At 46.5% G+C, this 24,968-nt stretch overlaps 1 protein-coding gene and 1 long non-coding RNA gene across 4 annotated transcripts in view; one reads left to right on the top strand and one right to left on the bottom strand.

The window, feature by feature from the left end:
• Positions 1-24,968, bottom strand: part of hdac5 (histone deacetylase 5) — a 65,379-nt gene that overhangs the window by 5,384 nt on the left and 35,027 nt on the right. For both annotated transcript variants that reach the window (XM_049561040.1, XM_049561039.1), the window contains 26 exons: positions 21,872-21,955; positions 21,216-21,475; positions 20,986-21,130; positions 19,397-19,502; positions 18,513-18,646; positions 16,960-17,091; positions 16,718-16,827; positions 16,251-16,367; positions 15,992-16,103; positions 15,708-15,821; positions 15,413-15,606; positions 15,218-15,336; positions 14,932-15,127; positions 9,409-9,523; positions 8,157-8,290; positions 6,276-6,396; positions 6,032-6,081; positions 5,839-5,946; positions 5,669-5,724; positions 5,479-5,566; positions 3,596-3,715; positions 3,395-3,492; positions 1,279-1,397; positions 1,024-1,157; positions 300-381; positions 17-197 (listed from right to left, as the gene is read on the bottom strand). In XM_049561040.1, coding sequence (XP_049416997.1) covers positions 17-197; positions 300-381; positions 1,024-1,157; positions 1,279-1,397; positions 3,395-3,492; positions 3,596-3,715; positions 5,479-5,566; positions 5,669-5,724; positions 5,839-5,946; positions 6,032-6,081; positions 6,276-6,396; positions 8,157-8,290; positions 9,409-9,523; positions 14,932-15,127; positions 15,218-15,336; positions 15,413-15,606; positions 15,708-15,821; positions 15,992-16,103; positions 16,251-16,367; positions 16,718-16,827; positions 16,960-17,091; positions 18,513-18,646; positions 19,397-19,502; positions 20,986-21,130; positions 21,216-21,475; positions 21,872-21,955 — 3,229 coding nt within the window. The remainder of the gene's footprint in view (positions 1-16; positions 198-299; positions 382-1,023; positions 1,158-1,278; positions 1,398-3,394; positions 3,493-3,595; positions 3,716-5,478; positions 5,567-5,668; positions 5,725-5,838; positions 5,947-6,031; positions 6,082-6,275; positions 6,397-8,156; positions 8,291-9,408; positions 9,524-14,931; positions 15,128-15,217; positions 15,337-15,412; positions 15,607-15,707; positions 15,822-15,991; positions 16,104-16,250; positions 16,368-16,717; positions 16,828-16,959; positions 17,092-18,512; positions 18,647-19,396; positions 19,503-20,985; positions 21,131-21,215; positions 21,476-21,871; positions 21,956-24,968) is intronic.
• The window catches only part of LOC125879334 (uncharacterized), a 74,584-nt gene continuing 56,100 nt past the window's right edge, over positions 6,485-24,968 (top strand). The window contains exon 1 of one of the 2 annotated variants that reach the window (XR_007447855.1): positions 6,485-7,598. This is a non-coding gene — a long non-coding RNA (uncharacterized LOC125879334). Of the gene's footprint in view, positions 7,599-13,794; positions 14,265-24,968 lie in introns of those variants that run through there. The other variant, XR_007447854.1, reaches the window with a different exon arrangement.

Raw genomic sequence — 24,968 nt, 5'->3', positions numbered from 1 at the left:
ACGCCGCACCGCTGACCTGCTGGTTTCTGTGTCGTCAGGATCTGCGCCCGGCGGCTCGACATCGACACTGAGAGACGCCATGGCGCTGACTGTCTCCGCCTCCTCCTTCTCTGATTGGCCCTGAGCGCTGATGGGGTCGTCCAACAGTGACTGTCCGCTCGTCTGGGACAAAGTCTGGAGACAGGACCAGTGTTTACCTGCAGGGACAAAGAGACGGAGGGTCAGGACACGCCGCAGCGTCATCAGTGTGTATACGTACAGTGTGTGTGTGTGTGTGTGTGTGTGTGTGTGTGTCTTACTCTGGATCTCGATGACTCTCTCTAACGAGGCCCGAGCTTTGGGACACGGCTTCTCCTGCGGCCACTGAAACACAGCGTCACACTGACACACACACACACACACACACACACACACACACACACACACACACGTTAATAACACAAATCACAGTGACCTTCGACCACCAAAATCTAATTAGTTCATCGTTAGGTCTAAGTGGATGTTTGTGCTTCACTTGAGGTGTTTTAATATCACGTTCATGAGAATGAGACAGAGGAGGTGACAGGGACCTCGACTTTTGATCATCCAAACCTAATCAGTTCATTGTTGAGTCGAAGTGACGTTTCTGCCAAATTTTTAAAAAATCCCTGAAGATGTTCTTTAGATATGTTCACAAAAATGACACAGACACATGATCTCAGTGACCTCGTTAGGTCTGAGTGGACGTTTGTGCCAAATTTGAAGAAATTCCCTCAAAGTGTGTGAACACGTATGAAAGGACAAACAGAGAACCTGCAAACAAAACGCAGCTTCGCAGCTATCGCTGGCGCCAAAGCATAAAAAGTTGAACTGTTCATTTAACATTCAAACGGACACGAGAATCTGTCGTACGGAGATTTAAAATCTTTAAAAAAGCCTCAAACGACCACGAAGTGTTCTGCAGACCTACAGAGTCCTCGTCATGTCTTCATCCTGTTCACTGTTTGACAGTAAGCCATGACTAATCACTGATCAGATTCTCACCGGGTCTCCCAGGAGCGCAGAGACGCAGGCCTCTGATGCGTCACAGATGGCTGTGAGGTCATGACCTCCCTCCAGCGCCATGACAACGCGCCCGCCCGCCAGACCCATCAGCAGCTGCGTCAGCTGACTGAAACCTGCCGACACACGACACGTTCAGGGACACTGATTATTAAAAGCATTTGGCAAAGTGCCGCTGAGGCCACGCTCACAAACGTGTCTTGGTCTGGTCACCATGGTAACCGGGGTGTCACTCACACTTGGCAGAGACGTTGTATCCTCCCAGAGGAGACTGATGACCCTCCACGGCGTCGAAGCCCGCAGACACCAGGACCACGTCTGGACTGAACTGCTGGGCGACAGGCATCACTATGGTCCTGCACACACACACACACACACACACACACACACACACACTCTATTACAGCTCCTTCCTTACGGTATTCGTAATGCAGGGTATTTTTTTCATGCTGCGTTCATGTGCTGTCAGAATAAAAGGAAAAATGAGTTCCTGACGCCGCCTCAAGTTGGAACGTAAACTCCAAAGTTGACAAAGCTGTTGGTGCACCTGGACCTGCTGACTCTGACGTCATATAAACACAAACCTGACGACAGTAAATGTTTGGCAGGTGAAAATAAACTCGTATTAGTTCACATATTTGGCGCTGAGCGATTAAAACGATGTCGACAGCCGATTGTGATGAAATTCATGTTTAATGATGAAAAGCTTTGGATATTTTTACTGAATATGAAAATCAAATAGCTGATGACGCAGCAGAAGTAACCGTGACAACAGCCAGTCAGTGTGCTGCGTCCTTCTGTTCAATTTCAATTCAATCAATTTTATTTATAAAGCCCAATATCACAAATCACAATTTGCCTCACAGGGCTTTACAGCATACGACATCCCTCTGTCCTTCTCTGCCTCTGCTCTGATTCGCTGCCTGTTTATTTATTTATTTATTCATATTTTAGATTTTCTTTTCGCCATATGAACGATCTGTGTCGCTGTCTCTGATCAGTGTTGTCTGACTGAGCTGCTCTCACTGTAAAAGCTGACCAGACCGTTTTTCCGTTGTATTTTAGATGTGTTTTAATTGTATTACCTGTATTTTGTTTGATTGTTGTACGGTGACCTTGAGTGCCATGAAAGGCGCCTTAAAAATAAAATGTATTATTATTATTATTATTATTATTACTACAGGTATCACAGATCTCATGCGTCTATCATCACTTGTTCTCTGCCTTATAGAAGCACTAAAGGGGGAGGAGCCAAACTGTCGGAATCTAATAGACAAGACAAGTAGGGCTGTGCGGTACACCGGTTCATACTGAAAACCGGTGTTTATTTTATTCTCCTTATGATATGAATTTTTGATACGCCGCAATACCGGTAAATAGCCCAAACAACGTCCCGAATGTGCATGGCGGGAAAGTGTTTCAGCGGGGACCCATTTCACCGCTGCACACCACAGGCGTGCTCGAGCCGGCGAGAGTGAGAGTGTAGAGAAAAGTTTAGGGGCGAGAATGGCTGCTGGAGAGAGTCGTGAAACTGAACTGTACACGATGACCCAGAAGAACTCAAACCACAACGAGCAGTGTTTCCCTGAATGCAACTAGCAGCGGCGCACCGTCGTGCTGAAATATGAACTGCTGAATTATTTGTCTTTTTTTTGTCTTAGCACTTTAGAAACTACCGTTATATTATTTGGAGCTACGGACGCTTCATATCCAGGCCTATAGAACAGGTCTAGACCTTGCCCTCTTATTAAACAAACTAAAGAGCCTTATGTTATTCATCTTATATATATTTTATATATATATATATATTATTTACATGACGGCATGTCATTTCTTTCTCTACATGGTGACAATTATAACCGAGCATGGCACTAATGGAGTGGAGCCTGTGTTGCGTTCAGGCGTTGTCACGTACATAACAAATTTCAGCACTTGAATAGGCTGTAGCACAACACAGCAGCGTGTCAAGTGGGCCGAACCCGAGCAAACTACTGTCAAACACTGTGAAACCGATGCGATTTTTAAAAAAAACGTGATATGAAAATGTTGTCATAGCGCCCAGCCCTACAGATAAGCATCTGTAAACACAACACGTCTTTATGGCAACCATGTTGTTTCCACATCACAACTATTAGAGCTCATCAACACTCTGAAGTTATAGGAACAACCTCCAACTCTGAAAAAGGGAAAATTCGAGCAGCACTTGAACGCAGCACCAGACTGACTGTCTGACGACCAGCGTCCACATTCACTCCACCTGTGTATCTCTGTTGATCTTAGAAACAGTGTCACCGTTTGAAAACTATATGTACAAGATAACAATCCCATAATAACAATAATAATGAGTGTTTACCTGAAGGCAGTGAGGTACTCCACATCACCCATAGGTGGCTCCACTCCTCCAGTCCACGCGATGTTCACATTGAAACCAACACCTGCACCTGAGCCCACCTGCAGACAGAGACACACACAGAGCTGTGGTCACTGTGGACGCTACAGAGTAATTTTACCTCTGTGTGTGTGTGTGTGTGTGTGTGTGTGTGTGTGTGTGTACCTCCTCAGGAGCTCCGCTGCCGGGGAAGAAGTTCCCGTCGTCATAGCGATGGAGGGAGATGTAGAGGACGTTGGGGTCGCTGTAGAAGGCCTGCTGGGTGCCGTTGCCATGGTGAATGTCCTGCAGTGATGGGTCACAGTGACATCAGAGAGAAGGTCAGTGCTGATGAAGACGCTGTGGACACACTGTGTGAGCTGAGTTTCACTACATGATTATTGTGACATAAAGACGTCATGGTAACGCTGTCATCTCATCATATATAAGAGAGATCAGCTCAGCTACACTGAGAATAAATCAGCCGTTAGTTTTATGACTTTTGCACAGAGAGGTGAAAACAGAGTCGTCTGGTTAAACGTAACTCGTGTGTTACGTGTGTTTACAGCTGGTTTACTTGTGTGACAGGATGGAGGCAGACTCTATGAACAAATGAATTAACTTTATTTCAGTCAGGAAAACTTCAGTCAAAGAAACTTCATTCCCATTTGCAGTGTTATATTTGGCGGCATGGCTCTGCCCTTCCACGTGCATACGAGCAAAGCCTGATGTGTTCACACAGGGCATGAATAAAACAAAAAAAACTTACTTGTAACGTCATTATAAAGATGCCATTAGATGCGTATTTGCAGCAGGTAGTGTAATGAATGCTGAACACGTGAATTAAGCAGCATTAATTAAGTGAATACATGATTTGGTGTCACATGCTTATTCACAAGAGATGAAAAATCTGAACTTCAGCGACTGATTCGCGCCGCCACAGCCCATCAGCACTGAGATCCTTTGACGCCGAGGGCGTACCAGCGCAAGTTTATTGATTGATTCAGCAATTTCACGCACGTGAATTGAGCCAATACAAAATATTCTAGCGTTCAAACTTAGGCGAGTCATATGACATGAAAATTTGCATCGCATTTGGTGATGCTGCGTTCGTTTTGTACTCGGAGGCTGGAAGTCGGAAGTAGGAATGATGTCACCTCCGAGTTGACAACAGTTTTTGCATTCTAGTTGACGACAGTGGACAAGTCGGAAAAAAACATGGACGCCCGCAAGAAAGCCTTTGTTGCTCTTACACTTTGGGAGTATAGACAGCTTCAAAACCATCACGCACTCCAACTGATGAACGCTGCAGATGAGGCTGACCTGATGTGAAACAAATAAGATAAAATTGCTATAAACAGTACTTTAGCAGAGCGCTGACTCACTATGTATGTGACCGGCAACCATCTTGAATTCGTAAGTCGAGGTTGATGCGGTTGCTCCGGGTTTCTGAGTTGGAAATCTGATCTCAGGGTGCGTTCAAGTTTAAACTTCCGACTGGGAACTGGGAATTTCCGACCTCCGAGTACAAAACGAACGCACCATGAGAACACAACATGAGGCAGAGAGAGCAAACCTCTTCGCACATACGAGGAAAGCCTGTTCACACCGGGTGAAAATAAAACAATTCGCACAAGTGAATTACATGTGAAGTTTATGTAAAGACGCGATTAGATGTGAATTCCTGCCGAGCAGTGTGATGGATGTGAATGGATGCGGCGTGAATAACGTGAGTAGAGTGATTTCGCATCATCCACTTATTTGCAAGAGTTGAAAAATCTGATCTTCAGCGACCAATTCACGCTGTGATAGCCAATCAGCACTGAGATCCTCCAGGGACGTATGACACCAAGGACGTACCTGCAGAAGTTCATTCATCGATTCAGTGACTTTACGTGCATGACGCCAGTTGCCCTTCCATGCGCATACGAGGAAAGCTTCAGAGTCTATAACGAGGCTGAGGTGTCTGAGCTGTGGTCGTGTCTCTGTGAATGAAGGCTGACACATGGCGTATGACAGGTGACGATGCAGACAGGTTGTGTGTGTGTGTGTGTGTGTGTGTTACTCACCCAGTCCACGATGAGGATCTTGCCCACTCCCAGTTTCTGTTGCAGCAGTTTGGCAGTGATGGCGACTGAATTAAAGAAACAGAACCCCCTGTTCACACACAGAGTGTTACAGTTAGTCGTCATCAGAGTGTGACGTGGTGAAACATCCAACAGTGTAACAATGACTGTGTGTGTGCGTGTGTGTACTGACATGGCGGTGGACTCCTCAGCGTGGTGACCTGGTGGACGAACCACAGCGAAGCCGTTCTGGGACAGACAGAGACGCAGAGTGAAGGACGGATCGGACCGTGTGTGAGTATCAGAAAACTCAGCAGTGTGTGTGTGTGTGTGTGTGTGTGTGTGTGTGTGTGTGTGTGTTACCTTCAGCTCGCCTGCAGCCACTCTGAAGGCCAGCTCGATGACGGAGCCGACTGCCATGCGGACCGCCGCTGACGAGTGCATCTCATTCCACACGGTGTCACTGTCCACCTGCAGGGGGCGGCACAGAGCTCAGACCACAGATAGAATAATATTGGTGAGCAAGTAAACATGGTTTATTGACAGAGAGCCTCACCCCGATTCCTCCACAGGGAAGAACAGCGTACATCTTCTGGCTGATTGGACCTGAAACAACCAATCAGAGCAGAGCTCACAGGTCATGTCAGGACAGACAGACAGACAGTGAGACAGGCAGACAGACAGACAGACAGGCAGACAGACAGACAGACAGTGAGACAGGCAGACAGACAGACAGGCAGACAGACAGACAGACAGGCAGACAGGCAGACAGACAGACAGGCAGACAGACAGACGGTTACCCAGCAGCTTCTTGTGGTCCAGCTTGTGTCTGTTGAGCGGACTGGTTCCGTACAGCAGAGTGTGGAACTCTGAATGGACCGACTGGATCTCATCCAGAGACGCCTTACGCCCCCGAATCCTCTGCTCACACACACACACACACACACACACACTGAGTGAGGAGTTTGTACAAATCAAACAGTCAAAGCTCCAGAGTGTCGGATTTAAAGTGAATCTGATCTGATGTTTATATCTACACAGGGAGCAGGTCCTCGTCTACAGAGATCACCATGTTGCACCGCCATGTTTCTACAGTAGCCCAAACTTTACAATGTGAAACGAAGCTGAACTAACAGCTCATCTCCAACAGACCAAACAGTCTCAGAGAAACACTGATGTGAACAATGAAACGTTTTTATTCAGAGTTTTTATTGGTTTAACCTCTCTAACTCCGCCAGGATGCCGACGTCCTCACTCCCCCTCCTCCTCTGTTAAATGGTATCTCCCAGGCGCACTACGTCATCAAACCATGTGATGTTTGGTATTGCCGGATTCAGGAAGCTCTCGACTTTTCAAAAATAACATTGTTTTTCTTTTATTTATTATGTATTTGGCACCAGAGCAGCCTAAACACACAGAGTCCAACATCACGATGAGTGGTGACAAGTCATGTCATGGCGTTTTTCGACGGGAAAAGTTAAAGGATTACTCGCGATCTTATGTGGAGCTGTTAGCAGGGACGTAGCTGGTTTATAAAAGGTAAGAGTCTCACTCCTACCACTATTTTTGGCTGAGATACACCGTCTAGAAAGTGGGATCATAACTTTCACGTTTCATATGGCTTTATTTGGTGATATTTTATGGTGTTTGTGTGTCATAAACAACATCAGCTATCATAATCACACCTGATTTCAATAAGGTACAATGTTTGAAGCTGGCTGAGTGTTGTTTGATCACTGATAGTACTGTTTTGAAGCAGAGTGACCCACTTGTCATGTGGAGCTCCGCCTGGATCTTTTCATGGTAAAAACACTGTAGAATGGTCATACTTTGAGCAGTCTTCTTCAAATTTGAAACAAGTGTTCATTGATAGTGTGCCTACAGCCCCACAGTGTCATTTACCTGCTCAGATGAAGCCACAGACAGTTATTCATCCTGAAACAAAATCTTCAACTTGTTACTGACTTCAGAGGCCCATTACTCTGTCTCTGTATCACCTAGAGTGTTTCTGACACTTTCACAAGAAACTTCAGAGAGTTTTCTTTCTGACAAGACCTCATGCATGCATGTAGTCAGAGCGGTTCAGAAGCTACAGTCATTTTAATTTGGGTATGTCATTTTAGGTGTTTTTGCTACAAAATGGGGGTGGAGTACAAGAGGTTTTAAATCAGCTGCAGTCTCATTTATAAACACTGCGTACGCACAAACCGAGGGTTGAAAGAGGCAAACGCCACTTCACATGCAAAAGTTGTGATCTATAAAAACAGACTTGACGTGAGAAACTTTGATCCATGCTGATGAACAATTTGGAAAAGGGGAATCTGCGATGCAGAAGGTGGGGTGGAGGCTGATTGTGGAAACGGTTGAATATATTTTGGTGTGCGCCATTTTGACTTCTGTCCGTACATACTGTACATTTTTATTATAGATCCAACTCATTGTTTTAATAATGAGACCACTGGTGAGTTTGTCAGTTCTCCAATTTCTGTATGGGTATAATATTGAACCTGTCCTTATGAAAGAAAATCAACTTAAATCAAAAAGTAACAATTATAATAAAATAAAAACTAAGTAAAACTTTTATAACCATCAGATTACAGCAATGTGGGCGGAGCTCTGTCCAGAGTATTAAGGACTGTGTGTGTGTGTGTGTGTGAGTGTAAGTGTGAGTGTGTGTGTACCTCGCAGCGGCCCAGTAGGCCCGTCTCCTGCAGTCTGGACCAGATGCTCTGCACTCTCCCAGCATGCTCCGGGTGGATGTGAGCGTTGCCACAAACACACTGATGCTTCAACATCAGGCTGTCGTAGACGAGCCCTGCAGACAGTAAGGACAGAGACATGTAGATATCAACCAGGGCTGAACTAATAAGAGCTGGGAAGAGATGTGTTCTGTAGTAACTGATGATCACCACCAGGTGTCAGCAGATACAACTGAAACATGACTGAAGGTGTCAGTTAACTGACGGAGAAGACGCCTGAATGTGAAGTCCAGAGCAGACCAAAGATTCAAACAAACAACCGCTGTCGACACTCTGTTCTGTAACGTAGTAAAATGCTGCTGGTTGACAGGAAGTGACCACCATGAGACGGCGTATCATCTCTAGTCAACAACTCTCTGTGCTTCTGATCTGTAACGTCGACAGGAAGTGACCGCCATGAGACGGCGTATCATCTCTAGTCAACGACTCTCTGTGCTTCTGATCTGTAACGTCGACAGGAAGTGACCGCCATGAGACGGCGTATCATCTCTAGTCAACGACTCTCTGTGCTTCTGATCTGTAACGTTGACAGGAAGTGACCGCCATGAGACGGCGTATCATCTCTAGTCAACGACTCTCTGCGCTTCTGATCTGTAACGCTGACAGGAAGTGACCGCCATGAGACGGCGTATCATCTCTAGTCAACGACTCTCTGCGCTTCTGATCTGTAACGTTGACAGGAAGTGACCGCCATGAGACGGCGTATCATCTCTAGTCAACGACTCTCTGCGCTTCTGATCTGTAACGCTGACAGGAAGTGACCGCCATGAGACGGCGTATCATCTCTAGTCAACAACTCTCTGTGCTTCTGATCTGTAACGTAACGTCAGTCTACGGCGTAGGTTATGGCGTAGACTCTGTACGGTGTTGATTCGACACAGAAGTATGAATCCCACTTAACTAAGTCCCTCAGCTAAGGAGCAATAAAGCCTTTAGTGTCACATTTAAGGAGAAAACTAAAGGTGTTTTGTGCAGCTGGTCCCAGGACATCAGCTCCTGCAGAAGAAACTCTGCTGAAGAATTTCAGGTTTTTCAGTTCATCTGAACCGCCAGCTAACAGTCAGCTCCCTGTTGCTAGGCAACCAGCACGGTGGTTTAACAGCGGGCGCACCGACACGGCTGATGTCAAACTGTCGTCCAATAAGGGAGCAGATGTGCAGAGAGAGAAACTGACCGGTGGTGAAGAGGTGTTTGATGGGATTGACGGTAGCCGTGGCGGGGGAGGACTGCGCTCGTCCCAGAGGTCTGTGGGGCAGCGAGGACTGGAACACACCCAGCTGCTGCAAGGCCTGATGGGAAGGAGGGAAGAAGAGACACAGAGAGAGAGAGAGTTATGATTCACAGCAGCAGCAGGATGAATCAGAGAGGCATTCATTCACTGCAGAGATGGTGTGCTGAACGCCAACAGTCCTCCTGTCCGTCTCCGTCATCACACACTCAGATATTCTGTCAGCTCATAAACATTTATAAAAACGCTCAAACTCAGCGACTGATTCGACGCAGCGATAAAAACGCTGCTGCGACTCGTTTCATGATGACGACATTTGTGTTCAGGTTTTCGTGACACTCGGACTGACTGTGCTGAAACTTCACTCATCACCAACCTCCACAGAGTGTGTGTGATTTTAAGGTTTGTCTGCAGACACACACACACACACACACACACACTGGGTCTATATATAGGGAGTGTTGCTGTGCTCCCTGCTGCGATCTGGGTGACTCATCATGTGTGGGTGGACACTAAAACACACACACTTCAAGATATACAGACGTACAGGAAGACACACAGCAATGAGTCCAGGGGTTGAGTCACCAGCTGGTGATGTCACTGCAGCGTCAGTGTGTGTGTGTGTGTGTGTGTGTGTGTGTGGACGCCCAGCGGTGAGGCTCTCGTGTTGGAGGACAGTTTGAAGGAGTTTGTTCAGGTAGGTTTCAGGTTTCAGGCGCTGACAGAACAGGGATCTATATGTCACATGATGACGTCAGCAAGCGTTTCACAAAACGAAGAGTTGCACTGAGTTTCATTCAAATTCATCCTTTTTCTGTTTGTGTAAAATGTCAGAGCTCTCCGGATGACTCATCCTGCTCCTGTGCGCTTTGACAAAAATCCACTCAGCTGAATGTGATCACAGATTTGAGACTCATCCATTCATCCTCCAGCACAAACACCTCCCACAGCGAGCGCGGGTCAGAGGGGTCGACCGGGTGTGACGAGGCGGGAGAAACAAAAGAGCCCGTTCACAAATGATATCAGAATGTGTCTCGAGTGACACTTGTGATCTGATCTCACTTCCTGCTCTGTGTGTAAATAAACAAACGCATCATTTCTGTTTGCAGAAACCGAATGTTTTTAAGCAGCATCAAGACGCCACCCAGCTCGCCACCATCACTTAGTATGTTTCCTGTGCACAGTGAAGTGTTTCTACAGTCCCAGCTGGACGAGGACATCTAACTGGTCTACTGTCCTTGTCCCAGTATACAAGCACGGGAGGGGAATCCATTTATTGAGCCAAGTATGTGCGACTCCTCTACGATAGGTGGAGATATGCCCCCTTTCAGCTTGTTAGTATTGGACCTTTTTCCTGTTGACCTATTACGTCACAGACCAAACAATGGACAAACAAGTTAGCTACGGTTAGCTAGCAGCTAACTGCTACCATGGTGGACAACTTTACAGCTCTGTACATTTGGTCCGTCCAAAAAGTCACGGCTCTGGATGTAGATTTCTCCATGTTGTTACCGGCTTCTTCTTCTCTTACACATTTAATGCTATTGGACTTCCGGGTCAAAGCCCGGGGCGGAAACTGTGGAGCATGCTCAGAGCGCCTTTGGTGTTGGGTGACCACACTCGATGTCAGGACGTCTAATACCAACATGAACTTTAAGTAAAATACTGACAGAGGATGACATTCATATTTTGTCTTCTAGTACTTTGATACAGCAAAGTATGGTGATATTGTGTCTACACATGGACACCAAGTATTTATCTTTTATTATCTACATTATTCATTTTTGCAAATACACATTTTGTTAATGCTGTTAAAATAACGTGTTAATTTTGGTTAATTAATCACAGAAAAAATAACATGTTAGAAAATAAACACTGACTGATGGCGTTCCATGGTGCCCTTTGACCCTGTGTGTCACTGAAGGCCACAGTGTCTCTGTCACATGATGGAGGCAGACGAGACGACGCTGCTTACATTTAAAAAACACCCAGATGGGGCTGTTGACAGGAACACTGTTCTCTGCAGGTTCTGCAGGAAGAAACTTTCGTACCATCAGAGAACTTCAGCCTGAACTGTCACCTCAACACAAAGAGGTCTAAGCTAGCACAGCCTCTGATGCTAACGCTAGCAGCCTCATCGAGCCACGCTCGACCAGGTGTTAAGACTGAGCTGGCTAACTGGCTGTGCTTCCCTCCGGTCATGCTGCGGCTAACGCTCCACTAGCCGCTCCCAGCTAGCTCCGGTTTGTTATTCAGGTTAAAGTGTGAAGAAGCAGCGGGTCTGTGGGGCAGCTGAGTGAAGTGGAGCCTGAGGAGGAAGCACCGGTTAGCCCCGGTTTCACTACAGGCAGATTCACTGGCTACAGGGGCGAGGAAATAAAACCTGAACAGCCAATCAGAGTGATCTCTCTCACCGACAAGCTCCGCCGCCGATTCAACATGCTCAATCGGCCAAAAAGCTGCCGACGCCGAAGTGCCGACGGTGTGGGACACACCACAAAAACTAGGCCGACAGACGCTCACCGACGACCCGACTTTGGTCGACAGCCGACCGTCAGCTTGGTGTGTCAGGGCCTTAAGAGAACGGACTGCAGACCAGTTTGGCTGGTCGAGGACAGAGGAACAACTGTGTCCAAAATCCAGCAGCTTTACAATAACACATCTGACAACATTCATTTCAAATGAAATTTTCTAAATATTTTCACAGCAAAATTTGATATATGTAATTAATTAGATTCTATTTTTTCAATCGCTTGACAGACTTAATTTCAACACAACCTTTGGTACGAGAGTAATAAAATCAGTTGACTGATAAAGATCCAAAAACCTCTCTTTAAAAAACTTTGACTCTAATGTGACAACAAACCTGACTTTATCACATCAGATCGTTTCAAAGTCTTAAGTTTCACAGCAGCTGGTGACTGAAGCACACCGAGTCTCGTCTGTGACTCTTAATCACATTTGGGTTCATTAAAGACGAGAACTTCTCTCTCAGAGCAGATAATAATCATGTTACACAACAAGCTCGTCACAGCGCAGCGTCTTGTTTCTGTAACGAAGCTGCACGACCAGAGAAAAACCCAGAAGGAAGACAGAAACGCTCTGCAGCTCAGGAAGTGTGAAAACAACGGTGCGAGGGTGAAAAGCACCTGAAGCCATCTCAGGTTTGGACTGCAGCAACGGGCCGAGCGTTCACTGCGATGAGTCAGATCTCTAACACACAGCAACATCTGTAATAGAGCGAAGACTGCAAACAGCAGGAGGACAGCTGATGATGCAGCTGAGTGATTCATCCTTCTGTGGGATGATGCTGAACGCCGCCTGAGTTAAAGACGGACCTGAGACCTCAGAGCGGCGCTTACCCATCTGACGTGCCCCCACATCCCTGCCATTCTCCATTCACACCACATTAACTCAGCTCTTCAACCACTTCTGTTCAGGATTCTTATCCTGATGCTCTCTAATGAATGAGCTGTATTTATACATCTAATGAAGCAGCCCGCCTTTCCACCCGTGTGAGGGGAGCCATTTTAATCGAGGATGTGTCATCAACTGAGGGCGTTGGGCGGAAAGAAGCAAAATCACTGATCACCTGCAAACTTTAGTTCTGTTATTACACATATTGTTTTTACCAAAAATAACTGTTAATGAGACCTCTGAACGCTCTCTGAAAACCTGCTGCAGCTGAGAAGAAACTATTCTGGATCTGAACCAAATCATTTTGGGTGAAATGCTCTGAACAGTTCAAACTCAGGTTTGGGAACAAGACGGTTCCATATTGATGAAGAGGGAGTTTCAGAGGAGCTCCAGCACTCCGTCATCCCACCATCATCTTCGTACTGTGATTTAAAAGTCACTGTTAATACAAACCACCAAAAAAGTGGATTTTGTTGCAAGTCCTTCTTAGCCTCGCTCCCTCCACCTCTGTTAAATGCTATCTCCCAGGCGCACTACGTCATCAAACCATGTGATGTTTGGTATTGCCGGATTCAGGAAGCTCTCGACTTTTCAAAAATAACATTGTTTTTCTTTTATTTATTATGTATTTGGCACCAGAGCAGCCTAAACACACAGAGTCCAAAATCACGATGAGTGGTGACAAGTCATGTCATGGCGTTTTTCGACGGGAAAAGTTAAAGGATTACTCGCGATCTTATGTGGAGCTGTTAGCGGGGACGTAGCTGGTTTATAAAAGGTAAGAGTCTCACTCCTACCACTATTTTTGGCTGAGATACACCGTCTAGAAAGTGGGATCATAACTTTCACGTTTCATATGGCTTTATTTGGTGATATTTTATGGTGTTTGTGTGTCATAAACAACATCAGCTATCATAATCACACCTGATTTCAATAAGGTACAATGTCTGAAGCTGGCTGAGTGTTGTTTGATCACTGATAGTACTGTTTTGAAGCAGAGTGACCCACTTGTCATGTGGAGCTCCGCCTGGATCTTTTCATGGTAAAAACACTGTAGAATGGTCATACTTTGAGCAGTCTTCTTCAAATTTGAAACAAGTGTTCATTGATAGTGTGCCTACAGCCCCACAGTGTCATTTACCTGCTCAGATGAAGCCACAGACAGTTATTCATCCTGAAACACATTTTTTATTTTATTTTAGGCAAAATCTTCAACTTGTTACTGACTTCAGAGGCCCATTACTCTGTCTCTGTATCACCTAGAGTGTTTCTGACACTTTCACAAGAAACTGCAGGGAGTTTTCTTTCTGACAAGACCTCATGCATGCATGTAGTCAGAGCGGTTCAGAAGCTACAGTCATTTTAATTTGGGTATGTCATTTTAGGTGTTTTTGCTACAAAATGGGGGTGGAGTACAAGAGGTTCGACGGTTCAGTACCAAGTCAATGCCAAATCTCTGATGCTTTCTCTCCAGTGCTGCAGCTTCACATGGGCAACTCTTCCCGACCTGACGGAGCAGCGTACACACCTGTAAGCAGACAGACCCCAGGTGGTGCTATTTGCAAGACCTTTTTTTTGTTAATGTCTTTTAATAATTAGCGCCTGAGCACACTGTGCGAGGACGCTCTTGAAAGTGAAGGAATTATTATTATTATTTTATATTTTAGGTTTTAATTCTCAATTAAATGTGTGTTGTTTGCGCGACACCTTCATCTGAGTTGAGCCCTTGCCCCTCTCTCACAAATCAAATTCAAACCATTGTTAAACATATCAGTACAGCCAATCTAATTTAAGATAGTCTGGCATAAAATCACTCTGTCTCCCTCCAACTCTGGTTCAGCTTCACCAGCTGCTCGCTGTGAGCAGAGACAAACGCTGAGCTGCTTTCCTTCGTCCACAGGTCTTTTTTTTAACCGAAACTCAACTTGAAATAAAGTTCATGTCTGATAATTAATATATTTGGAATTTCACTGTTGTCGGTTTCGATTATTAAACTCCTGGTGCTGTGACGTCGGCAGTCGGATATTTGGGAGATAAGAACGAAGCACAAACCTGTGAGTAGCTCCCCTTCTCCTCTTCATCCCCCTCCCTCAGCTGGACCACGTCATCCTCCTCCTCCTCTTCGTCCAGCTCGCTCTCCGTGCTCTCCCCTTTCACGTGCATGCTCCCGTGCTCCTCCTCGCCCTTCAGGTGCACAGCGAGCTGCTCGGAGGACGGCGTGCTGTCGTCTGATCCCTCCTTCTGGAGCCTGATTGGTCAGAGTGACAGGTTAGAGACAGAGCGCGGGTACTGATGAAGATCGATCAGTGATGATGATGATGATGCTGACTGACGGCACCTGTGGAGCCCCGCCCCCTCATCGTCCTCCTGCATGTCATTGGTCTCTGTCAGCTCCTCCTCTGTCTCCTCTGGGTGGGTGGGCGGCGGCCTGGGAAGCTCCGCCCCCTTCGACAGCATCTACACACATAAGGTAACGTCAGTGTGTGAATGTGTGTGTGTGTGTGTATGTGTGTGTGTGTGTGTGTGTGTGTACCTTGTAGTGTTTCTCCAGGAAGTGCTGGTGCTGCTGCTGCACCACCAGCTGCTGCAGCGCCTGCGGCGACTGCGGCAGAGGTGCACTCTGGGTCCGAGCTAGCGGCCGATGGCGAGGCAACTTGTTGACCGCCCGCATGCCGCCGGACACGCCTCTCTCTGCCGTAACCAGCGGCGACTGGCTGTACATGGGGACTGGGGGGGGACAGAGACACAATGAGTTGGACACTGTGGGCGGAGACTAACGTGGACTTTAGCGTGGACAACGTGTGTGTGTGTGTGTTGTGTGTGTGTACCAGCGAGCATGGCTGTCTGCTGTCGGGCCTGCTCCAGCAGTAGAACATGTTGTAATAATGAGGAATGGGCGGAGTGAGAGCTGGGGGGCGGAGTCTCCACCTCATGCCCCACCCCTGCAGAGACACATGATGACATCATTACTCGTTCCAGAAAACACAGCTTCAGTACGTAATGCTCAAGAAGCTTTTTTAATTAAATGCTTCCTCACACACACACACACACACACACACACACACACCTGCTGTTTAAGAATAAAATAAATGATGCGCTCAGGTGAGTTTACCTGCAGGTAGGGAGGACGTGGAGAGGAACTTCCCTGTTAGAGCTCCGCCCCCTCGCAGTGACTGGATAGCTTGACGCTCGGCCTCCTGCTGGGTGGACAGCTTCTGAGGGGGCTGTGGGGGGAAGTTACCATGGTTACTGGGGTTTTTAAACAGGAGTTGTGCAAATTTGCAGGAACGCCCAATCAGTCTTCTTTCAGCATTGGCAGTATAAAAACAAAAGTGCAGCAAAATGCCGCCTAAATGCCGCCGGTGACCCACCGTGATGTGTGTGTTGGCTGGGAGGCCCAGGGAGATGTTGGGCAACGAGGGCGAGGTGTAGAGATTCAGAGGACTCAAAGTCCCATCAGCCCCCAGCGTCTGGTGCAGAGACCTCAGCTGCAGACAGACAGACAGACAGACAGACAGACAGACAGACAGACAGAGAGGTTAGTTAGTAGGTCATCATCTTCTCTCTGGGCTCGACTGCTTTACAACAAATTCATGAACCAGTTAATAAAACATCTGTCATTAATCATCAGAGTGCAGCTGTTTGACTCCACCTCATGTTTTCACCTCAGTCTCCTCATGTAAAATCTGACCTGCACATGTTGGATCAACGATGAAGCTCCTGAGCCTCGTTATCTCCGTTTATAAATAAATGTTTCTGTGCAACAACACAAAAACGGGCTGCGTTCACACCTGACCTGTTTGGTTCAGTTTGGTTGTGTGTGTGTGTGTGTGTGTACCTCAGTCTGTATGTTGGGCACCGACCCCGTGTTGCCGTTGGCGATAGCCGTGTTGGAGCTGTTGGGACTGCTGGGACCTGAACCTGGAGCGCTGTTACACAGAGACGAGACTGGACCAGAGACACAGAGAGGAAGAGGAGTTCATGTTTACTTTGAAAACACATTGTTCCTTTTGTTCTTCCAGAATGTAAATCATTGTCATGTCAGTGTGTACACGTGTGTGTGTGTGTGTGTGTGTTTACCTGATATCTCTATGGCTCTCTTCTTAAAGGTGCTGATGACGGTCCCGTCCTTCCTGCGGAGGAGTGGGGAGCTCCGCCTCTCCGCCACCTTCTGCTTCAACCGTGATCGCACCTTCAGGTTGGGCTCTGAGACTGCAGACAGGAAGACGACTCAGCATGGCGCCAAAAAAAACCACATCAACGATCAACAGCCGACTGTGTTTCAGTCTGTTCGGACACATTTGTTCCTGTGTGTGTTTCTTTCTTTGGGGCTTTTTAATCTGGTGCGATTTGTTTGATTGTGATGTCATTGTTTTGGTTGGCGGAGGATTTCTTTGGGGTATTTGAAGGTTTCCTGGTGATGTGCCAACAGGAGCCTATCAGGGCGGACACAGGAGTGCAGGCTGATAATCCTCCATTGCATTCTGGCTGCAGCGTCGGTGTGCTGGATGAGCGGCGCCAGCAGCAGGTATATTTTAAGGAGGCTTTGGTTTAAAAGTCAAGGTGAAGAGCAGAGAGCAGGAAGAGGAACCAGAGGGACAAGAAGCGTCCAGGTTTTATTGGTTTAAGCTGCTGAAACAGTGTCCAGCACTGACGGTAGGACTGTGTCTACTGGGAGACTTGGCGATACTGTTTCTATCACAGGAGCAAATCAGGGCTGGATTCTGTCGTGATCTCAAGAATGTAGCTGTGTTCAAATGCAACTGACACAGGGCGACGTGAGGCAACGTAGACGACGCAACAGTTGGCTTTCGTCGCCGCTAGTTCTTTGATGTCGGTTTGGTGTGTCCGCACCTTCAAAGAGAGATTTTGGAAAGTTACCTACCTACATAATTCATGTTCATGAAAAAGTGCCGCCATTTTCCAAACACCAAATTTCACCACTGTATCGAACAGCACAGAAATGTGAGCTGTTCAGGGCCGGACTCTCTCGTGACCTCATGATTCTTGCGTGATGTTGTGAATCCTAATAACAGATCTGACTGAGAAAGACTTGAAAGGATTTTGCATGAGCGTTCTTTCGGTCAATGTTTTACATGTGTGATATAAATCTATCATGTGTAAGAGCCCTGACACAACACACCGACAGTCAGCCAACGCTCTGCACCTTGGCAGGTGTCACGTCATCCACCATCCTCTCCACCACCTGATGACATCATCACTACGCCACTTCAGAAACGCCGATATGATGCGAATGAAACGTGTAAATGTGCAATGTTAAAGTTTTCCTCTGACGTCTGGTCTGTCCTGACCTCCTCGCTTTGTATTGACGTGTTTGGAGAAATGCTTTCACATGCTATCAGTTATATCTGAAACCGTGTGTGTGTGTGTGTGTGTGTGTGTGTGTGTGTCTTGTTAAGGCTACCTCTTCTCTGGTGAGTCAGACTCAAAGTGACTCACACTTGCACACTTGTACGTACACACACACACACACACACACACACACATATACAGAAACACACCACACTCCAACTCCTCCACATAATCCTTCGTCAAACTACACACACACACACACACACACACACACACACACACACGTCCTCCCTCTGTGTGTGTGTGTGTGTGTGTCCTACCTGTCTTGCGGAGCGGGAAGTCGTCTTTGCCTTCGTAGTTCCCCAGCAGTGGGGGCAGTTTGTAGGAGGGAGGAGTTCCTGGGGTGTTACTCTGCGGAGGAGAGCCCTGCTCCAGGGAGGTGTGCTGGGCACCCCTGAAGACACACACACACACAAACACACACACACACACACACACACACACACTGAGTTATCCATCTGGTAAATCCTTTCAGAATATAAAGTGTTTCAGTGAAGTCATTTTCTGACGACCTGCTTCATGAACTTCATTTAGTCACTTCCTACATTTCCCAGAATCCTTCTCCTGTTTCATCCTGTTCATCTGGACACACACTCAATGATCTCAGCCTGTATTCTGACCCGACCTTTGAGATGCATGACGCATTTTAGAGTCGGACCAAATTTCATCTTCATCAGGCATCGTTTGCAGCAGTGAGCCACAGGAAGTGAGGACCCATCGTGGTCCAATCAGCTGCAGGAGCTGTTGTCAGAAATTTCTGTCTGGCTCTTCCACAGTTGACGCAGAGTCCAGGTCGACACCCCGAGATTAGCACCTTTTTATCTCACTGCACGTGCGTAAAGTAGCGGGACGAGCGTCTTAAAGCGCCGTGGAGACACGACGCACCAACAAAATAAGGCTGATCTAACAAACTGTTTGTTTGTTTGTTTCCCCATGAAAAGTAACGCACCTAAATTCGTACGTATCCCACGTATTTTGAAAGGCTGCAATTACATGACCAATGTGCTGATGGCAGTAAACAAGGAAGCAGTTCTGAGCACTTGTAAGGAGGCGAGTTGGGGCGAACGATGAGTCACAAAACCTGTCTCGGGTCAGTATATCATGTTTCAGTGATGCGACAGGTTGATGTCTCCACAGGCCTCACCAGCACTTTGGGGAGAAGGAATGGTTCAGTCCGCCGATGCCGGGCTCTTTCTTATTGAGGAGGAACTCCTGCAGCTTCAGCTTCACCTCCGTACTGGCGATGGCACCTTCAGAAACACAGCAGAGAGTCAGCAAAGGAAGGTGGCCATGTTGTATAGACACACACAGCAAACATGTGCACAGCATGGTAGTGATTAGTCTCACAGAGCCAGACCTACGTCGGGTTGTGCCAGCGCTGGAGAAGGTCTGGCTGAACCCATTAAAATTCCACACTAAGGTTGCTTTACACCAAAGCTGGTGCTGCGGCGATTAGCCACAGGGGTGTGTGGCGTTTGGGAGTGTCGCTGAAATGGGACGTTTGTGGGGGAACGGATGGAGGAGAGAAATCTCTCCATCTCAGTGACGGAGTTTTTGTTGTCACTAAGTTTAGGTTGTTTTCAAAAATCAACAGAGTTTCTCTTAATTATCATTACGGCCACAAAAGCACACAAACAAAAGTGCACACTCCTTTGAAGGATAAAACACACAAGCTTCTAATACACACTTTAAGTCTTTCGCTCACTGTAATATTCAAAGATAGAAACAGACTGAGTGACTTGTTCCTGTGAACTGCGGGTGTCTTTACGCTCTGACCGGCAGTTACATGATCGGCCACCGCAGCTAACGTCAGGTCAAATGACCACCACAATCAAATCATTTTATCACTAAGTCAACATGGACATTTGTGCCAAATTTAAAGAAATTTCCTCAGGTCACTCTTGAGATATCATGCTCACGAGTAGTGGATGGACGCAAGGTCACAGTGTCTTTGACCTCTGACCATCAAAATCCAATCAGTTCATTTGTAAGTCAAAGTAGATGCGTGAACCAAATTTGTGGAAACCTCTAGGAGAGTGAAACGGATACACAGCGACCTTCAAATTTGGCACAAATGTTCACTTTGACTCAAGGATGAACTGATTAGATTTTGATGAACAAAGAAGTACCCTCAAGGTGTTTTACAGATATCGTGTTCACAAGAATCAGACAGAACAACCTCTACCTAAGTCAAAGTGGACATTTGTGCCAAGTTGAAAGAATTTTCCACCGTGCATTCTTAAGATATTTCCTTCCAATATACAGGTGTTAGGTCACAGCATCTTTGACATTTGACCACCAAATTCTCAGTTTATTGTAGACTCAAAGTGGACGTTTGTGCCAAATTTACAGAAATTTCCTCCAGGCATTCTTGAGATATCGTGCCTGTGAGAATGGGACGGACAGATGGACAGACAACCCTAAAACATCATGCCTCTGTTCACGGCTTTCACCAGTGCGGAGGCATAAAAACACTCTGAGTTGTTTGTATTTCTTTAAACCAATCAGAGTCACCGGGGCAGAGCTAAGCCCAGGATGCAGCGACACTGCTCATGCAAAAAAGTGTTGGGAAGGAACTCATTTTGGTGGAACATCACGTGGAGAGGCGAGTGCTGGCATTAAATCTCCGCGTGTGGACAAAGGTCTGGCCATGTGAGACGAGTTTATCGTAGCGACAGGGACGGAGACAGAGCCAGACGTGACATTAACAGCAGCAGTATCAGAGTAACGTACTCTCTTTGCCTTTCTCCTTGTTCCTCAGCAGCAGCAGCTGTTGCTCCAGTCGATGCTTCTCCTGCTCTTCATGTCTCTGTTGCTCCAGTTTCCTCTTCTGCTCCAGCTCCTGTTGCCTCTTCGCCGCCAGCAGCTCCTGTTGTTGCTTCAAACACACACATGTTACCGAGCTGAACCATCAGAGCAGGAAGCTGAAGCCAGGTACGGTGAGCGGACACCTGTCAGCCTACCTTCAGGTGCTCCTGCAGCTGGACTTCGTGCTGTCTTGTCAGCACTTCGTGTTTCTTCTGGAACTCGGCGAACAGCAGCTGTTTCTGGAGCTCCTGCTGCTGTTTGAGCAGAACGAGCTCCTGCTGGAGCTGCTGCTCCCTCATGGCTGTGTCCACTGCCGCCACCCCCGCAGACAGAGAGCCCACCCTGGGCTCAGTCCGCAGATCTACTGGGCCTCCTCCTCCACCTCCTCCTCCTGGGCCTTCACCTGGACCCCCACCTGGGAAAACAGATACAGACAACAGGTCAGACATACTGGTGACATCACTGATTGTTTGTTCACCTTAAACAGCAGCGTCTTATTTCTTTAAGGTTCCTCATGTATTCAAATCCAAACTTTTGGTTGAAGTTTTAGCATTGAAATATAATTTATTTTCTAAAAAGTTTCCCATGTGACCTGGCAAAGGTTTCTGCAGGATAATGTTGCTTTATAAAAACACAGGCACAGAAAAGGAACAAGAGTAGCACCCAGCACCAACCCCGTGTTTTCCAGGCGGTTAAAGACGCAGCATGTGTACCGGCCCTTAGACAGTCCACTGATCCACTTTTAGGATGTAATAAACCCACTACATCAAACCGCCCTTCTGAGATATGGCCTCCCCCATCAAAGACTCACCTCCTTCCCCGCCTCCTCCTCGCTGCTCGCTGGCTGCTCCTACGGGACTCTGCATCCCCGACGGGAGGCTGCTCTTCACCTCCACTGCAGGACACAGGACAGAGAGACAGAAACAGAGCCATCGATTAGTCTGGAAAATGTTGTCAGACTATTACATCATTCATCTCACACACACACACCCACGCATGCACGCACACACACAGTTCTCATTTCATTCAGATGAGCTGTGATAGTGGAAGAGGTGAGGAACACAGCGTCCTGACACCTAAAAATAACCACGAGACTAGCATTAGCCTAGCATTGACTTACCCTACTGTCAGCAACAATGGGAGTTAGCCTAGCATGTAGTTAGCGTAGCTAGTTACCATTACTAGTTACTTCATTAAAAAGTAACTCAGTTAATAACTCAGTTACTTAAACCAAAAAGTAATGCATTACTGAGAAAAGTAACTTTTGACCTGCTGACATCTTTCTACAACACACTGACGTTGGCTATTTGCTCTCCAATGTGTGTCAAACTGAGTGATGCACAGATGGAGTTTTACCTTCGTCCTCTGACACCGTTCAGATTAACACATTACGTGTTTTAGAGCTGCGTATTTTTTTATTTTGTATTTTTGTTCTGCTTCAGCTCATAAACTGTCTTTTCAGTTGGAAATCAACCCTCCAGCTCAACTGCCGTTGGAACTGATCTCCACATCTAAGTGTAATGAGTTTGCAGTATTCTTTTGTGACAAGGTTCAGACCATTAAAAATGCCATCAATTCCACAACACCAGTAACAACCCTGCAGCCACCTAGACACTTAGAGCTGACTCATTTTGCACCTGTAACTGACAAAACTGTCCAAGAGATCATCACCAGTCTGAGTTCGTCTACATGCTGCCTCGATGTGTTACCCACTAGATTTCTAAAGTCTGTGCTGAGCAGTTTGTTACCACCACTCGCTCACATAGTTAACATGTCACTACAATCTGGAACATTCCCAAAGGCCTTGAAAACTGCGGTCATAAAGCCTCTCCTAAAGAAGAGCAGTCTTGATGCCACAGTACTGAACAACTACCGGCCCATTTCAAATCTGCCGTTTTTAGGCAAAGTCCTTGAGAAAGTTGTTTACCAACAGCTTACTGACTTTCTCATAATGAACAACTCCTTTGATGTTTTCCAGTCAGGTTTTAGACCCCATCACAGTGCTGAGACCGCTCTTATTAAGGTGACAAATGACATCCGCCTGAACACTGACGCAGGCAAAGTCTCAGTTTTAGTCCTGCTAGATCTGAGTGCTGCTTTTGACGCTGTCGATCATGAGATCCTTTCACAGAGACTAGAGGACTGGGTGGGCATCTCTGGCACTGCCCTAAATTGGTTGAAGTCCTATCTAGAAGACAGGAAGTACTTTGTTGAAATTGGTAAGTGTGTCTCAGACCACATGGCCTTGACCTGTGGGGTGCCCCAAGGGTCAATCCTGGGACCCCTTCTGTTCAATCTCTACATGCTGCCTTTAGGCCAGTTAATACAAAGTAATAATGTGTCCTACCACAATTATGCAGACGACACTCAGATCTATGTCTCACTGACAGCAGGTGAATATGGACCAGTGGATTCACTCTGTCACTGCATCCAACAGGTCAGTGTGTGGATACAAAACAACTTTCTCCAGCTAAATTCAGACAAGACTGAAGTCATCGTATTTGGTCCACAGAAACAAAGAGAAAGTGTCAGCAGTCACCTCCAGTCTCTCTCTCTAAAACCTACAAATAAGGTTCGAAATCTCGGGGTAATAATGGACTCAGACTTGAACTTTAACAGCCACATCAGATCAATAACATCAGCAGCTTTTTACCATCTAAAAAACATTGCCAAAATCAAAGGTATAGTGTCTAAACCTGACTTGGAGAGACTTATCCATGCATTTGTCTCTAGTAGGTTAGACTACTGTAACGGCCTGCTCACTGGCCTCTCCAAACGGGCCGTAAGACAGCTGCAGTACATCCAGAATGCTGCTGCTCGGGTCCTGACCAGAACCAGGAAATGCACGAGCACATTAGTCCTGTGCTCAGGTCTCTACACTGGCTTCCTGTGGCTCAGAGAATAGACTTTAAAGCAGCTCTGCTTGTGTACAAGTCTCTCTACGGCCTAGCACCAAAGTACATCTCTGACATGTTAGTGCCATATGAACCATCTCGGACTCTGAGGACCTCAGGGACCGGCCTCCTGCTGGTGCCCAGAGTCAGGACTAAACATGGGGAATCAGGATTCCAGTTTTATGCAGCTAAAATCTGGAACAGTCTTTCTGAAGATGTGAGACAGGCCTCTACTCTGACAATGTTCAAATCTAGGCTCAAAACAGCTCTATTTCACTGTGCATATGACTGAAAGGATCTTATCTGCACTCTTCTCTTTTAAAGTTCATTTTATAATGATTATTTATGTTTTTATTTTGTATTGTGATTTTAATGCATTTTCTTGTTCTGTAAAGCACTTTGAATTACTTTGTGTACGAATTGTGCTCTACAAATAAACTTGCCTTGCCTATGTGAACATTGTTTCTTTCTTCCAGCTGATGAGTGAAGCAAATCTCGCAGGTATTCATCAGGTGGCTGGTGCTAATTTTCAACCTTTCTTTACACGCCGCCATTTTCTCATGAGTTCCCAACCTGTACTGCACATATGCAACTCTCAACAGAGATGAGAAGAAGTGAGATGACTCACACTTTCGCTACCACTGTCATCAGCTCCAGAAAAACAATTTCATTCTTTTTTTTTTTACAACTTTTACTATTTTTGCTGATTTACTGGCGCTGGGTGATCAGTCGATCCTCATCATTGATCCAAGTGCATGTTAACTGGACATATTTATAGCAGAGAGAGAGAAAAGCCTGCTGCAGTCCAGAAACAGAAAACACATCCCTCCTCTCCATCAGTGACAAACGCAGCGCCTCCGACTGATCTGGATTTGTGGGCTAATCAGTGACAGATTAATACTGATTTCCTGCTTCAAGCTCCACAGTGACGTTAGCTCAGTAACAGATATGGAAACTCTCCAAGGCCAAAATTCATCACCATCACTTCAAATGTTTCAGCTTCATTAAAACTTC

This window comes from Epinephelus fuscoguttatus, linkage group LG19 (genome assembly GCF_011397635.1).
Source record: "Epinephelus fuscoguttatus linkage group LG19, E.fuscoguttatus.final_Chr_v1".
In the NCBI taxonomy this organism is placed as follows: Eukaryota; Metazoa; Chordata; class Actinopteri; order Perciformes; family Serranidae; genus Epinephelus; species Epinephelus fuscoguttatus.
The sequence above is the reverse complement of the archived record's forward strand: the minus strand, read 5'-3'. Positions and strand labels throughout refer to the sequence as shown.